The 17,069-nt window shown below is 40.6% G+C and overlaps 1 protein-coding gene across 1 annotated transcript; it reads left to right on the top strand.

Moving 5' to 3' along the window:
* Positions 1 to 9,472: 9,472 nt before the first annotated feature.
* Positions 9,473 to 10,333, top strand: LOC133977007 (transmembrane protein 65-like; the record flags this gene model as incomplete). Its single annotated transcript, XM_062415149.1, has 1 exon — positions 9,473 to 10,333. A coding segment is annotated over exon 1 (319 nt), but the record flags the coding sequence as incomplete, so codon positions are not given.
* Positions 10,334 to 17,069: the final 6,736 nt, after the last annotated feature.

The raw sequence follows: 17,069 nt of genomic DNA, 5'->3' as shown, positions 1-17,069 counted from the left end.
AGTCGGCCTCACCTCGACGCATAGCAAGGGCTCTGGAACCAGTCTTCTCGAGAGGGGTTGGACTCTCGTCCACTCTGGAGTTGCCGTTGGTGAAAGGCGCCGGGCAGGGGTGGCAATACTTATTGCCCCTTGGCTTGGCGCCTGTATGTTGGAGTTTACCCCAGTGGATGAAAGGGTAGCCTCCCTCCGCCTTCGGGTGGGGGGACGGATCCTGACTGTTGTTTGTGCCTATGGCCCAAACAGCAGCTCAGAGTATCCACCCTTTCTGGACTCCTTGGAGGGGGTGCTGGAAAGTGCTCCCTCTGGGGATTCCATCATTCTGCTGGGGGACTTCAACGCTCACGTCGGCAGCGACAGTGAGACCTGGAAGGGTGTGATTGGGAGGAACGGCCCCCCCAATCTGAACCCGAGCGGTGTTCTGTTATTGGACTTCTGTGCTCGTCACAGATTGTCCATAACGAACACCATGTTCAAGCATAAGGGTGTCCATATGTGCACTTGGCACCAGGACACCCTAGGCCGCAGTTCGATGATTGACTTTGTAGTCGTGTCGTCGGACTTGCGGCCGCATGTCTTGGACACTCGGGCGAAGAGAGAGGCGGAGCTGTCAACTGAGTTGGCTCCGATGGTGGGGGAGGATGCCGGTCAGACCTGGCAGACCTAAATGCATTGTGAGGGTCTGCTGGGAACGTCTGGCAGAGTCTCCTGTCAGAGAGAGCTTCAATTCCCACCTCCGGGAGAACTTTGACCATGTACCGGGGGAGGCGAGGGACATTGAGTCCGCGTGGGCCATGTTCCGCGCCTCCATTGTCAAGGCGGCCGACCGGTCCTGCGGCCGCAAGGTGGTCGGTGCCTGTCGTGGCGGCAATACCCGAACCCGCTGGTGGACAACGGCGGTGAGGGATGCCTTCACGCTGAAGAAGGAGTCCTATAGGGCCTTTTTGGCCTGTGGGACTCCGGAGGCAGCAGGCAGGTACCGGCAGGCCAAGCGGGGGGCGGCTGCGGCGGTCGCTGAGGCAAAAACCCGGACATGGGAGGAGTTCGGTGAAGCCATGGAGAACGACTTCCGGACGGCTTCGAAGAGGTTCTGGACCACCATCCGGCGTCTCAGGAGGGGGAAGCAGTGCACCGTCAATACTGTGTATGGGGGTGACGGTGCCCTGCTGACCTCGACTCGGGACGTCGTGGATCGGTGGAAGGAATACTTCGAAGACCTCCTCAATCCCACCGACACGCCTTCCGGTAAGGAAGCAGGGCCTGGGGACCCGGGTGTGGGCTCTCCTATCTCTGGGGCTGAGGTCGCCGAGGTGGTCAAGAAGCTCCTCAGTGGCAAGGCCCCGGGGGTGGATGAGATCCGCCCGGAGTTCCTCAACGCCCTGGATGTTGTGGGGCTGTCATGGTTGACACGACTCTGCAACATCGCGTGGACATCGGGGGCAGTGCCTCTGGATTGGCAAACTGGGGTGGTGGTCCCTCTTTTTAAGAAGGGGGACCGGAGGGTGTGTTCCAACTATAGGGGGATCACACTCCTCAGCCTCCCTGGTAAGGTCTATTCGGGGGTACTGGAGAGTAGGGTCCGTCGGATAGTCGAACCTCGGATTCAGGAGGAGCAATGTGGTTTTCGTCCAGGTCGTGGAACTGTGGACCAGCTCTACACCCTCTGCAGGATCCTTGAAGGTGCATGGGAGTTTGCCCAACCAGTCCACATGTGCTTTGTGGGCTTGGAAAAGGCATTCGACCGTGTCCCTCGGGGGGTCCTGTGGGGGGTTCTCCGGGAGTACGGGGTATCGGACCCCCTGATACAGGCCGTCCGTTCCCTGTACGACCGGTGTCAGAGCTTGGTCCGCATAGCTGGTAGTAAGTCGGACTCGTTTCCGGTGGGGGTTGGACTCCGCCAGGGCTGCCCTTTGTCACCGATCCTGTTCATAATTTTTATGGACAGGATTTCTAGGCGCAGTCAGGGCGTTGAGGGGTTCCGGTTTGGTGACCTCAGGATTGGGTCACTGCTTTTTGCAGATGATGTGGTCCTGTTGGCTTCATCAGACCGTGACCTCCAACTCTCACTGGATCGGTTCACCGCCGAGTGTGAAGCGGCCGGGATGAGAATCAGCACCTCCAAATCCGAGTCCATGGTCCTCAGCTGGAAAAGGGTGGAGTGCACCCTTCGGGTCGGGGATGAGATCCTGCCCCAAATGGAGGAGTTCAAGTACCTCGGGATCTTGTTCACGAGTGAGGGAAGGATGGAGCGGGAGATCGACAGGCGGATCGGTGCGGCGTCTGCAGTAATGCCGGCTCTGCACAGATCCGTCGTGGTGAAGAGAGAGCTGAGCCGAAAGGCGAAGCTCTCGATTTACCAGTCGATCTTCGTTCCTACCCTCACCTATGGTCATGAGCATGAACAAAAATACCTCCGTTGAGAGATGAAAACAAGAATATTAATGGTAAAGTGAATATGACCATTGTACAGAAGAGTATTAGGGCCAAAAATATGTAGGTTTTGGAATGAAAAAAAATCCTCCCGAAAGAAAAAAAAAATTTTCGGGAGAGAAAAAATATGTAGGTTTTGGAATGAAAAAAAATATTTGTTTTCTTTCGGGAGGATTTTCTTTCTTTCGATGAAAATTTTCATTCCAAAACCTACAAAAAATTTTCATTTTAAAACCTACATTTTTTTTTTCGCCCGAAAATTTGTTTTTTTCTTTCGGGAGGATTTTTTTTCATTCCAAAACCTCCAAAAAATTTTCGGGAGAGAAAAAATATGTAGGTTTTGGAATGAAAATTTTTGTAGGTTTTGGAATGAAAAAGAATCCTCCCGAAATTTTCTTTTTTTTTCGGGAGGATTTTCTTTCATTCCAAAACCTACATATTTTCTTTCTTCAGAATTATGACAACAACAAAAAAGTTCTAAAAAACATTTTTTTTTTGGGGTTTGGAAAAAGGACAGAATTTTTCAGTGGCCCTAATATTCTTCCCATTGACAAACAAGAAAACAAAAATACCTCCGTTGAGAGATGAAAACAAGAATATTAATGGTAAAGTGAATATGACCATTGTACAGAAGAGTATTAGGGCCCACAATATGTAGCTTTTAGAATGAAAAAAAATCCTCCCGAAATACATTTTTTATTCAAAGTCATATTCACTTTACCATTAATATTCTTGTTTTCATCTCTCAACCCGGATATTTTTGTTTCTTGTACCTCAAGGGAAGAGATTTTAAAGTGTTCATGCTCCAACATTGGTATCAATGATTTTACAGTCATGTTTCCAACTCTGCATGTAAACTCTCTCGTGTAGCAGCATTCCTACAAGTCTCACCCTGACCAGGAATCGAACTCGTTAAAACTACTGTATCAAAAACAGTAGTTTTAACCACTGAGCTACTCAGCTACTATGTGGATTTCAGAATATTCGTGTGTATATATATGTATATTTATATTTCAGGTATCAGCTATTGTTGAGGACGCCTGCTGTTGGTTGAACTGGGGTGTCAGAGATACATTTAACATCTCATTAAATTATAATTAATGTGTAATAAACAACCAGGACAGCCTTAGTAACATCACCACTGAGGACACAGAAACACTTTAGAGGTTTTTATTGATCTTTATCATTCAACATTTAAACACAACTTTTACATATTTGATGAAAAGAACTGATTTTAATATTTTAAAGACTAAACACAAAGTTTTATTCATGTTTACGTTCACGGTTACATTCTTGTTTCCGTTCATGTTTCCGTTCACGATTACATTCACGTAACCGTTCATGTTTCCGTTCACGGTTACGTTCACGGTTACGTTCACGTTGTCGTTCATGTTTCCGTTCACGGTTACGTTCACGTTGCCGTTCATGTTTCCGTTCACGGTTACATTCACGTTGCCGTTCATGTTTCCGTTCACGGTTACGTTAACGTTGTCGTTCATGTTTCCGTTCACGGTTACGTTAACGTTATCGTTCATGTTTCCGTTCACGGTTACGTTCACGTTACCGTTCACATTTCCGTTGATGATTCCGTTCACCATTATATTTATGTTATCGTGCATGTTTCCGTTAGCGGTTATGTTCACGTTTTCGTCAACCATGATATTGGTGTTTTTTCGTCCTTCAACTGAGATTTTCTTGTTTTCTTCTCTCGACAGTGATGTTCACGTTTTCGTCCTTCAACTGCGATTTTCTTGTTTTCGTCTCTCGACAGTGATGTTCACGTTTTCGTCCTTCAACTGCGATTTTCTTGCTTTCGTCTCGACAGTGATATTCACGTTTTCGTCCTTCAACTGCGATTTCTTGTTTTCTTCTCTCAACGATGAAATTCTTTTCGTCGTCTCTCGACAGTGATGTTCACGTTTTCGTCCTTCAACTGCGATTTTCTTGTTTTCGTCTCTCGACAGTGATATTCACGTTTTCCTCCTTCAACTGCGATTTTCTTGTTTTCTTCTCTCAACGATGAAATTCTTTTCTTCGTCTCTCAACAGTGATGTTCAAGTTTTCGTCTCTCGGCCGGGGTATTTTGTTGTCTTGTTTCTCAATGGTCATATTCACTTTACCATTAATACTCTTGTTTTCGTCCTTCAACTTCGATTTTTCTTGTTTTCTTCGTCTCTCAACAGTGATATTCAAATTTTCGTCTCTCGGCCGGGGTATTTTTGTTCTGGTCTCTCAATGGTTGTATTCACTTTACCATTAATATTCTTGTTTTCGTCTCTCAACAGTGATATTCAAGTTTTGGAACCTCAATGCTTAAATTCACTTTACCATTAACATTCACATTTTCGGCTCTCAACCCAGGTATTTTTGTTGTCTTGTTTCTCAATGGTCATATTCACTTCACCATTAATACTCTTGTTTTCATCTCTTAACCGAGATTTTCACATTTTCATGCTCCAACGTTGGTATCAATGATTTTACAGTCATGTTTCCAACTTTGCATGTAAACTCTCTCGTGTAGCAGCATTCCTACAAGTCTCACCCTGACCAGGAATCGAACTCGTGATCTCCTGTATCAAAAGCAGTAGTTTTAACCACTGAGCTACTCAGCCGCTACATGGATTTCAGAATATTCGTGTGTATATATATGTATATTTATATTTCAGGTATCAGCTATTGTTGAGGACGCCTGCTGTTGGTTGAACTGGGGTGTCAGAGATACATTTAACATCTCATTAAATTATAATTAATGTGTAATAAACAACCAGGACAGCCTTAGTAACATCACCACTGAGGACACAGAGACACTTTAGAGGTTTTTATTGATCTTTACCATTCAACATTTAAACACAACTTTTACATATTTGATGAAAAGAACTGATTTTAATATTTTAAAGACTAAACACAAAGTTTTATTCATGTTTACGTTCACGGTTACATTCTTGTTTCCGTTCATGTTTCCGTTCACGGTTACGTTCACGTTGCCGTTCATGTTTCCGTTCACGGTTACGTTCACGTTGTCGTTCATGTTTCCGTTCACGGTTACGTTCACGTTGCCGTTCATGTTTCCGTTCACGGTTACATTCACGTTGTCGTTCATGTTTCCGTTCACGGTTACGTTCATGTTACCGTTCACATTTCCGTTGATGATTCCGTTCACCATTATATTTATGTTATCGTGCATGTTTCCGTTAGCGGTTATGTTCACGTTTTCGTCAACCATGATATTGGTGTTTTTTCGTCCTTTACCTGAGATTTTCTTTTCTTCGTCTCTCAACAGTGATGTTCACGTTTTCCTCCTTCAACTGCGATTTTCTCGTTTACGTCTCTCGACAGTGATGTTCACGTTTTCGTCTCTCGACAGTGATGTTCACGTTTTCCTCCTTCAACTGCGATTTTCTTGTTTTCTTCTCTCAACGATGAAGTTCTTTTCTTCGTCTCTCAACAGTGATATTCAAGTTTTCGTCTCTCAACCCGGGTATTTTTGTTGTCTTGTTTATCAATGGTCATATTCACTTCACCATTAATACTCTTGTTTTCATCTCATAACCAAGATTTTCACATTTTCATGCTCCAACGTTGGTATCAATGATTTTACAGTCATGTTTCCAACTCTGCATGTAAACTCTCTCGTGTAGCAGCATTCCTACAAGTCTCACCCTGACCAGGAATCGAACTCGTGATCTCCTGTATCAAAATCAGTAGTTTTAACCACTGAGCTATTCAGCTGCTACGTGGATTTCAGAATATCTGAATAACTGTCTCTCGACAGTGATGTTCACGTTTTCGTCCTTCAACTGCGATTTTCTTGTTTTCGTCTCTCAACAGTGATGTTCAAGTTTTCGTCTCTCGACCGTGGTATTTTTCTTCTGGTCTCTCAATGGTTGTATTCACTTTACCATTAATATTCTTGTTTTCGTCTCTCAACAGTGATATTCAAGTTTTGGAACCTCAATGCTTACATTCACTTTATCATTAACATTCACATTTTCGGCTCTCAACCCGAGTATTTTTGTTGTCTTGTTTCTCAATGGTCATATTCACTTCACCATTAATACTATTGTTTTCATCTCTTAACCGAGATTTTCACATTTTCATGCTCCAACGTTGGTATCAATGATTTTACAGTCATGTTTCCAACTCTGCATGTAAACTCTCTCGTGTAGCAGCATTCCTACAAGTCTCACCCTGACCAGGAATCGAACTCGTGATCTCCTGTATCAAAAACAGTAGTTTTAACCACTGAGCTACTCAGCTGCTACATGGATTTTGGGATATTCGTGTGTATATATCTGTATATTTATATTTCAGGTATCAGCTATTGTTGAGGACGCCTGCTGTTGGTTGAACTGGGGTGTCAGAGATACATTTAACATCTCATTAAATTATAATTAATGTGTAATAAACAACCAGGACAGCCTTAGTAACGTCACCACTGAGGACACAGAGACACTTTAGAGGTTTTTATTGATCTTTACCATTCAACATTTAAACAAAACTTTTACATATTTGATGAAAAGAACTGATTTTAATATTTTAAAGACTAAACACAAAGTTTTATTCATGTTTACGTTCACGGTTACATTCTTGTTTCCGTTCATGTTTCCGTTCACGGTTACGTTCACGTTGTCGTTCATGTTTCCGTTCACGGTTACGTTCACGTTGCCGTTCATGTTTCCGTTCACGGTTACGTTCATTTTGCCGTTAATGTTTCCGTTCACGGTTACGTTAACGTTATCGTTCAAGTTTCCGTTCACGGTTACGTTCACGGTTACATTCACGTTACCGTTCACATTTCCGTTGATGATTCCGTTCACCATTATATTTATGTTATCGTCCATGTTTCCGTTAGCGGTTATGTTCACGTTTTCGTCAACCATGATATTGGTGTTTTTTCGTCCTTCAACTGAGATTTTCTTGTTTTCTTCTCCCAACGATGAAGTTCTTTTCGTCGTCTCTCGACAGTGATGTTCACGTTTTCGTCCTTCAACTGCGATTTTCTTGTTTTCGTCTCTCGACAGTTATGTTCACGTTTTCGTCCTTCAACTGCGATTTTCTTGTTTTCTTTTCTCAACGATGATGTTCTTTTCTTCGTCTCTCAACAGTGATGTTCAAGTTTTCGTCTCTCGACCGTGGTATTTTTCTTCTGGTCTCTCAATGGTTGTATTCACTTTACCATCAATATTCTTGTTTTCGTCTCTCAACAGTGATGTTCAAGTTTTGGAACCTCAATGCTTACATTCACTTTATCATTAACATTCACATTGTCGGCTCTCAACCCGAGTATTAACATTCACATTTTCGGCTCTCAAACCGAGTATTTTTGTTGTCTTGTTTCTCAATGGTCATATTCACTTCACCATTAATACTCTTGTTTTCATCTCGTAACCGAGATTTTCAAATTTTCATGCTCCAACGTTGGTATCAATGATTTTACAGTCATGTTTCCAACTCTGCATATAAACTCTCTCGTGTAGCAGCATTCCTACAAGTCTCACCCTGACCAGGAATCGAACTCGTGATCTCCTGTATCAAATACAGTAGTTTTAACCACTGAGCTACTCAGCTGCTACATGGATTTCAGAATATTCGTGTGTATATATATGTATATTTATATTTCAGGTATCAGCTATTGTTGAGGACGCCTGCTGTTGGTTGAACTGGGGTGTCAGAGATACATTTAACATCTCATTAAATTATAGTTAATGTCAAAAAGACAAGCAGGACAGTCTTAGTAACATCACCACTTGTATTGTAGCATTCCAACAGGCCTCGAACCTTTGATCTCCTGGTGTTATTTTGTGGTTGCTGTGTGGTTCAACTGTTCGTCTGCTCTCTCTACAGGTGGAATGTTAATATAACCTGGAGCACCTGAGGGCCCGATAGGTTCCCAGGTTATTTAAGCCTGGCTGCAGCTCTGCTCTCTTCTACAGGCACAGTTTGTTTTGGTTACACTGCTTTAAGTCTTTGTTTTGGTTTTATGTATCTATACGCACACACACACACACACACACACACACGTTGTCCTACGCCACTTTAGGAAATAGAGACATTAAATAAACTTGCATTCATTTCCTGGCGACCCATCTCTACTGTTAACGGCTCAGTGGTTAACACTACTGACTTTGACACAGGAGATGAAGAAGTTTGATTCCTGGTCAAGGTGAGACTTGTATTCATGCTGCTATGTTTGAGTTGCCAGTGGGAAAGTATACATGCAGAGTTGGAAATAAATATAGTGGTTCATAGACAAAAATGTGAACAGAGTGTACAGTAAATGTAACAATTGAGGGAACTTTGAATGTAAATCTAACATTTATTAATGACTGATGGGGGAGTTTATGAATGTGAATTGATGTATAGACTAATTATAAGTCAGAATATTAACAGCATGAGACATCATTTGAGTCAAATAAGACACAAACTAGAAATAACATGTTTTATTAGACTGTAAACACACACAGTTATACTCATTGCTGGGGAGTAACTCATTACAGATAGATTGATAGATTGATAGATAGACTTTATTCATGTCCATTGGAGAAATTCATGTGTATGTATCAATACGCTTTTTTTCTCCTTCTTTTTTCTTCTCCTCCCTTCCTCCCATACATTAAATATGTATATATACAAATACACATACATATGTAATTAAAAAAATATATATACGAAGAATAAAAATAGTAGACAATATATAAAAATAAAGAAAGAATGGGATGAGAGAAAAACAATAAATAAATAAGTTAAAAAAAGAAAGAAAGAAGAAAAAAATAAATAAAATAATAATAGTAATAAATAAATAAATAATAATAAAAATATTAACTCTAACTTTTTATTCTCTTGTTTTTATGTTTTACTTTATTTTAGCTTAATTTAATTTCGAATAAAGTGCGGCAAACGTTAAGGTCCAGTCATTTTAATGTGAAAAGACATAACCGGAAGTAAATAATATTATTCTGAAAAGTAAGACAGGAAGTCGGTGTATAAATAGCGGTTGATTGCCGTTGCTGTAGTTCTAAGCTTGAAGTCCATGTGGTAAAACTCCTCCTGACCTCCGAGTCTAAGGGATCATAAAGTCGGCTTTAATCGGCGGAAAGCACCGAAAAGAGGACATGGGCCACAGCCTGAGAGTATACCGGAGCTTTACAAACACCGTCAGCAAAAAATTCACCGGTTTTTCCTCCTGCTGAGGTCGGATTTAGCTCGGTAAGAAGACCGAGAAACGTACAACTTCTACCCGGGCGACAGCGCTGTTTGAGCGGGGAGCTGCTAGCGGAGGATCGGCCCTTAAAGAACCATCAAAAAAGGGCAGTTTTTATATTTTAAAGATAAGAATAGATATTTATTTTTACCATAATGTTTAAGCTTTATCTACATAGAGCTGTCACACCGGGTTTTCCCCCCCGATGTGCTCGGATCTAGCTCGATAAGAAGACCGAGAAACGTACAACTTCTACCCGGGCGGCAGCGCTCTCTGAGCGGGGGAGCTGCTAGCGGACATCGGCCCTTAAAGAACCATAAAAAAGGGCAGTTTTTAAACTTTTTTTTTTATTCTAAAGATAGGATTACTTATTTATTTTTACCATAATGTTTAAGCTTTGTCTACATAAAGCTGTAACACCGGTTTTGTTGAAGTTGACACCGGGGGTGACAGCACCGAGGCTGCCGGGTATGGGGCTCCACACGCCGGGGATGGGGCTCCTCACGCCGGGGATGGGGCTCCTCACGCCGGGGATGGGGCTCCTCACGCCGGCCCGCCTGATGGGAACACACGGGAGAAACGATCCGAGGGAGCCGCTGAACTCTCCGTCCATCGCCAAAGACTTCATCTACCGGCTGCACCCCAAAGAGAGGGCGTGTTTACTGAAGGAGCTGCAGAGTTTCGAGTCCATTGCCATCGCTCAAGGTAAGAAGACACAATAGTTCAAAACAATCGGGATAAATATGAATGAAAAGTCACATTATCGGCATTTAATACACCGATATTTCTCCTCGTGTCTCCCATTCGCCGATATTTACATACCGTTCATATTTCTATTTTTTTTATGTGAGTGAAAGCAGGTGATCTGGTTCCTCTTCTACTGTCTGAGGGAGTGCCAGTCAATGGGTGGAGGCTTTCTGTTTAGACTGTTATGAAAGACACATTATTAGACACACCAATTACTGAACGATTTAGAAAAATATCGCGATTTTTTTTTAACGATATTGCAATTATGATATTATAGAGGATGATCATTTTTTGACGTCATTATTCTCATATTTGATTGAAAAACATATTAAAATGATTATAGGGTGATTTCTACTTCAATATCCGTGCAGCATAACTTATTTAATTTAATTTAAAACTGTATTTTGACACATTTTGACGCCTTTTTAACAAATATTATGCCTCATGTGATGTGAAATTTGCAGTAAGCCATGTTGCAATTTCAATAAAATTAAAAGGTAATTGTTTAGCTCAGTTCAGATCAAGGCTTAGCTGCTCACCTGGGAAGACATTGGGTGGGGTTATTTGGTAATTTGGTACCGAATGAAAAGGTATTGAAGCAGTTCAATCAATAAGTGTTGGAGGTTGATACACAGCTTTGAGTTATAGTCGTCTTTTCATTACCAGATTTAGATTTTTACTCCTAAAACTATATTCTAACAACTTCAAAAAACTGAATCAGTAGTATTTTAACTGCATCCTTTCTCATCATTTCTCATTTATTTTCCATCTTAACACAACATATTAATTTAACATGACTCTCATTTAATAAAATAAAGTTAATATATCAATAGTGACGACACAGGAACATATCAGCCTTTTGTATAACTCCTTTAAAAAATGTGACAGACATGAACTTTATTGTTACGTTTTATCACAAACAATATTCAGTGAGTTATCGACTGGTTTTCTCAGTAAATACCACAAAGAGGAAGAACCTATTTTTGCCACGTCTTGTCTCATGACTTCGTGTCTACTGATGGCTTTTGTGGTTCAGACTTAAAGTTACTGCAACCAGGCTCTGCTGAAAAAATGGGGCCAAATTGAAGTTTAATGAGTGACTGACATTGACCAGCATGATGATATTACTAGGATCATTTTCTATCTGTAAAATGTGTCCAATTTTTATAAGGTTTGTGAGACATATGGCAACACAAACCTCACTGTGACATTTTTCTTCGTGTGTGTGTGTGAGTGAGATTCCTCTTTTTTGACTCACTACCGGGTGTTTTCTCTTTCCACGTGAGCCAAACCAAAACCAGAATGACTCATCGTAGCTCTGAAATAGTTGAAAGTAAAGCTTCTGAATCAGGACTACAACGATCATCTGAGTGTCTGGAGAGAGTAAACATTGAAGGGAGGGACTCTGGTATTATAATCTTTTCTCCAGGTGCTCCGCGTCCTCATAGTGTTGCATTTTTATTTTCTTGTCTCTGCAGTATCCCAAACCCTCCTCCCACTCTTGTCAGATAATGCTGACATGCCACTAAGACTTGAAAGAGTTTCAGTTTTGCCTTCAGACCAGCTCGCTCACTTGTGTGCACCCAAAAAAGAAACCCTGCATTTTCTGGGTTATTATTATTATATAAGCAGTTTTTTATTTTAGGAAATCGTTCCTCTTCTCTGACTCCTAATCTGTCCGCCTACGTCCAACAGCATTTTTTAATTCAGTGTTTACAGCATTTTAATCCTGTAGGTTCAACTAAATGTATTTTTTCTTCTCTAAAATAGTGTTTTCAGAGATCACCTGAGATCCACACCCAGTGGAGGCAAACATCTTTTGTGTTTGAGGTTTTATGAAGGAATGTTTCTCCTGTAGTCGCTGTGCAGGTGTGGAAAATCTTTATTATTAAAATACAGATAATGTCTTCTCAAACCCAGACACCCAATAAAGGCAAGGCAGCTTTATTTATATAGCACATTTTATACCCAGAGGCAACTCAGTGTGCTTTATACATAAAACAAACATTTAACAGTAGGAACTGGAAGCATAAAAACATACCATTAAAAAATAAATAAATAAAACCCACTTATAGTAAAGAATTGGGAACATTACAACATACAATTTAAACCAGCCAGGAGAAAATAATAAGGTAGATGAAAGTGGTGTTATAATAAAGTCTATTCCTTTTCTTTTGCCATAGCACTGTTGTGTGTGTGTGTGTGTGTGTCTAGTTATAAAATCTCAGGAAGTTTTTAAAGGTCACTGAAATATGTGACTTTTAAATAATTTATCCAATTTACCAAAAGAAAAACATTTAAATGTCAGCCAGGCTGCAGACTGAGCCTCTTATTTTAAGAGAAATTGAACCAAACAAGTTGCTAAAACTGCTTTTCTCATCACTTTCCTACTTTCGTCTTCATGACCTCATTTTTTTTTTATTTGAAAGTTTTTAATACGAGGAACAAAATAAATTTTTGTCACAGCGGATTAAAACTTGTATTATTTGTTAGACTGTCTTTGATGCCTTTTTAGAGCCTGACTGATTAATTAGTTGGGCTGATTTTAAAGGTCCTAAATGTAAGAATCACATTCCTGCTCAGTAGTGACACCAGGTGGCCGTTAAGGGAACTGCAGTCAGCGAGCAGCGGCTAAAGACTATTTAAATATATTGATATTGGTCTATCATATATTGTTACGAGTGTCTGATAACCACATTTGAGGGATTATCGCAAAAGTTGTGTGTTTTTGTGTTTATATATAAGATCGGCCGTTTATCGTTATTAGAATTATTTTATTCCTTTATATCGGCATCGGTCCAAAAACCCAGCATCAGTCAGGCCGTAGATGTCCTTTTACACATCTCAAAAGATCTTTAACAGGCCTCCTCCCCCCAAAAAAAACCTACACAAATCTGAGTTAATCAACCACTCAAACCTCAAACCATCAACTTTTTCTTTACAAACCGTTCTGGTTAAACATCGGTAGGCTCAGTGAGCTGCGGCCGGGGAGCAACACGCTCTGGTTTTATTGTGAAATATGTGATTATTTTCACCTTTTTGGACATAAAAAACAGAACAGGTAAGTTATGTTCTGTTATCACTCTGGAACTTGTTTTCTGCTCCTTGAGTTGAGGAAATAATGTTTCTGTTATCTGTGTACGCTTGGGATCGGACGATTTGTCATCGCAGGGTTTGTTTTGTTCGTGTATCTCTAGTCAGATAGCATTGTTTTTGTTGCAGTGAATACCAGCTGTTTGTTAATAACGAGGGAGAAGCAAAAACTAAAATATTTTGGATTGTAGTTGAAAAAACAGCTCGAGACCTTAACATAGAAATCAGTCCACAGGCTGTTAGACAATCAAGTCAAAGAGAGTCTAATGTTGAGTTACGCCAAAACCTGTTCACTCATTGGCAATAAAAAGGCAATTAATACATGTACTAACTTAACAACAACAACTTAGCAATTATTACATAAAGGAACACAAATTATATACTGGTATAGCTGATTGGGAAATTGGGTTTGAGACCAATCTAATGAAGTTCTGTTCAGAGCTGCAACAATTAGTCGATTGAAAGGAGATCAACTATTACAATAATAAAAGTAAACTTTCCAGTAACTAATAATGATCCACTGGGTCGGTCAGATATGGAAACACTAAAATAACAAGCTTTTCTTTGTCTTAGAGTTTAATAAATTGAATATTTGGACTGAATCAGACAAAACAAGCTGTTTAATAACATCATATTTATGCTCAGAGATGCTGTGATAAACATATTTAACCATTTTCTGGAACAATTAATCTACAAAACAAGAAAATAACCTCCAGATGAGTTAATAATGACAGTAATCATTAGTTGCAGCTCTACATGTACGTATGCGTGATTAGTAACCAGGTTGTGTGTGTGTGTGTGTGTGTGTGTGTGTGTGTGTGTGTGTGTGTGTGTGTGTGTGTGTGTGTGTGTGTGTGTGTGTGTGTGTGTGTGTGTGTGTGTGTGTGTGTGTGGCCACCTTCTCCAATTTCATGCTTGTTAACATGGTCAAAAGAAAATAAAAAGGTTTGTAAAGTGCTCTCAGTGTGGCAGCGCCTCTGTTTCTGCAGCTGATTAATTAGATGTCCCAGTGTAGTTATGAATGTGCCTCTTAAAGTCTTCACTAATAAGCAACTGTCTACAACCTCAGACAACCTTCTCTTCTCCTGCTAATGAGCTTAAACGCAGTCGGAAGAACAGCGAGGCGATCGGAAGCGTTTTGCTGTAGAGCCGAGCTGAGCTGAAGCCTCATTAAAACATTACATCTACATTTCACACGTTTAGCAGCGCCGCTCCGCTCGAGAGGCTCGTCGACACCGAGCTGGAAATGTACTGCGTGGTTTTAGAGGCCTAATGAAGAGCTTTCTCTCAGAGGTGTGGACGTGTCAAACACAGATGTGACTTCATGTTAATGTAAAAAGACAGATAGACAGCAGTAGGAAAATGACAGGAAAGATAATATATTACTTTTATTAGTCCAACAATGGGGAAATTTGCATTATTACAGCAGCATGTGGACAGTAAGAATAGAATATAAATGATAAGCACAAAAACTATAAGAACAATGATGGTAAAATTATATAATAACAATAATCGTGACATTATTTACATTATTACAACAGTTATATTGGTATGAAGTGATATTATTATTATTGCACAGATTAAAGTGAAATACATTTATCAATATTGCACACAGTTGAAATTAGTATTATTGTCTGTATACATGAAATACTAATATTGCAGAGTATTGGACATTAAAAGTGCAGCGTGTCAAATTGTCCAGGTTTCGGGGGGGGGGTTGATGTTTACTTGGAGCAGTGCTGGTTGTACAGTCTGACAGCTGGAGGGAGGAAGGAGCTGCGATATCGCTCCTTCACACATTGTGGATGAAGGAGTCTGTTGCTGAAGGAGCTCTGCAGTGCAGTCAGGGTTTCTTTCATGGGGTGGGAGTCGTTATTTATCAGAGAAGGAGGAAGAGGAGAAAGATGAAGGAAAAGTCTGCAGCTGGACTCGAACCAGAGACGTTGTGGTTCATTGTTAATAATACTGCTTCTAATAACTTTATTTGTAAAGCACCTTTCATACAATAAACGCAGCTTAAAGTGCTTTACAACAAAAATAAATTACATACATTCACATAAAAGGAGCATAAATGTAATATAATATGGAAAATACAAATAAAAACAGTACATAGTAAAAGTAGTTAAGAAATAGAATAAAAACATATGTATATATATGAACTGGCTTTCCTCATATCTAAAGGTAATTTGTTCCATAATTTTGGGGCGTAGTTGTTGGGACTCTTACCAGAGACGTTGTAGTTAATTGTTGGGACTCTAACCAGAGACGTTGTGGTTAATTGTTTGGATTCTAACCAGAAACGTTGAGTTTAATTGTTGGGACTCTAACCAGAGACGTTGTGGTTAATTGTTGGGACTCTAACCAGAGACGTTGTAGTTAATTGTTGGGACTCTAACCAGAGACGTTGTGGTTAATTGTTGGGACTCTAACCAGAGGCGTTGTGGTTAATTGTTGGGACTCTAACCAGAGACGTTGTGGTTAATTGTTTGGATTCTAACCAGAGACGTTGTGGTTAATTGTTGGGACTCTAACCAGAGACGTTGTGGTTAATTGTTGGGACTCTAACCAGAGACGTTGTGGTTAATTATTGGGACTCTAACCAGAGACGTTGTGGTTAATAGTTTGGACTCTAACCAGAGACGTTGTGGTTAATTGTTGGGACTCTAACCAGAGACGTTGTGGTCAATTGTTGGGACTCTAACCAGAGACGTTGTGGTTAATTGTTGGGACTCTAACCAGAGACGTTGTGGTTAATTGTTGGGACTCTAACCAGAGACGTTGTGGTTAATTGTTGGGACTCTAACCAGAGACGTTGTGGTTAATTGTTGGGACTCTAACCAGAGACGTTGTGGTTAATTGTTGGGACTCTAACCAGAGGCGTTGTGGTTAATTGTTGGGACTCTAACCAGAGACGTTGTGGTTAATTGTTGGGACTCTAACCAGAGACGTTGTGGTTAATTGTTGGGACTCTAACCAGAGGCGTTGTGGTTAATTGTTGGGACTCTAACCAGAGGCGTTGTGGTTAATTGTTGGGACTCTAACCAGAGACGTTGTGGTTAATTGTTTGGACTCTAACCAGAGACGTTGTGGTTAATTGTTGGGACTCTAACCAGAGATGTTGTGGTTAATTGTTGGGACTCTAACCAGAGACGTTGTGGTCAATTGTTGGGACTCTAACCAGAGACGTTGTGGTTAATTATTGGGACTCTAACCAGAGATGTTGTGGTTAATTGTTGGGACTCTAACCACAAACCCAAACAGGTGCCGTAACCTCAAGTTAATAATAGCTTTGTACTTTTTTTTAGCTTTTACAGTCACAGGACTCTTAGGCACACATGTTACTTACATACATTCATGTACTTGTATTGCGAAACATTTCCAGTGAATGCTTTTAAAGGGTAGTGACAAAGATAAAAGAGGAAATGAAGAGAGTAGGCCTTTCACAATAATTAATGTTGCATTATAGACAAGAATCTAAACATGTGAAGTCCCTAAATATTTGCACAGTAATATTCTGGTTTGTAAAACACAAGACGGCACCAAGAACTGAGACCTTTTTCTAAGTTATAGGAAGGAGCAGTTACATATCTCTCATTTTCTG

This window comes from Scomber scombrus, unplaced genomic scaffold (assembly GCF_963691925.1).
Source record: "Scomber scombrus unplaced genomic scaffold, fScoSco1.1 SCAFFOLD_278, whole genome shotgun sequence".
NCBI classification, from domain to species: domain Eukaryota; kingdom Metazoa; phylum Chordata; class Actinopteri; order Scombriformes; family Scombridae; genus Scomber; species Scomber scombrus.
The sequence above is the reverse complement of the archived record's forward strand: the minus strand, read 5'-3'. Positions and strand labels throughout refer to the sequence as shown.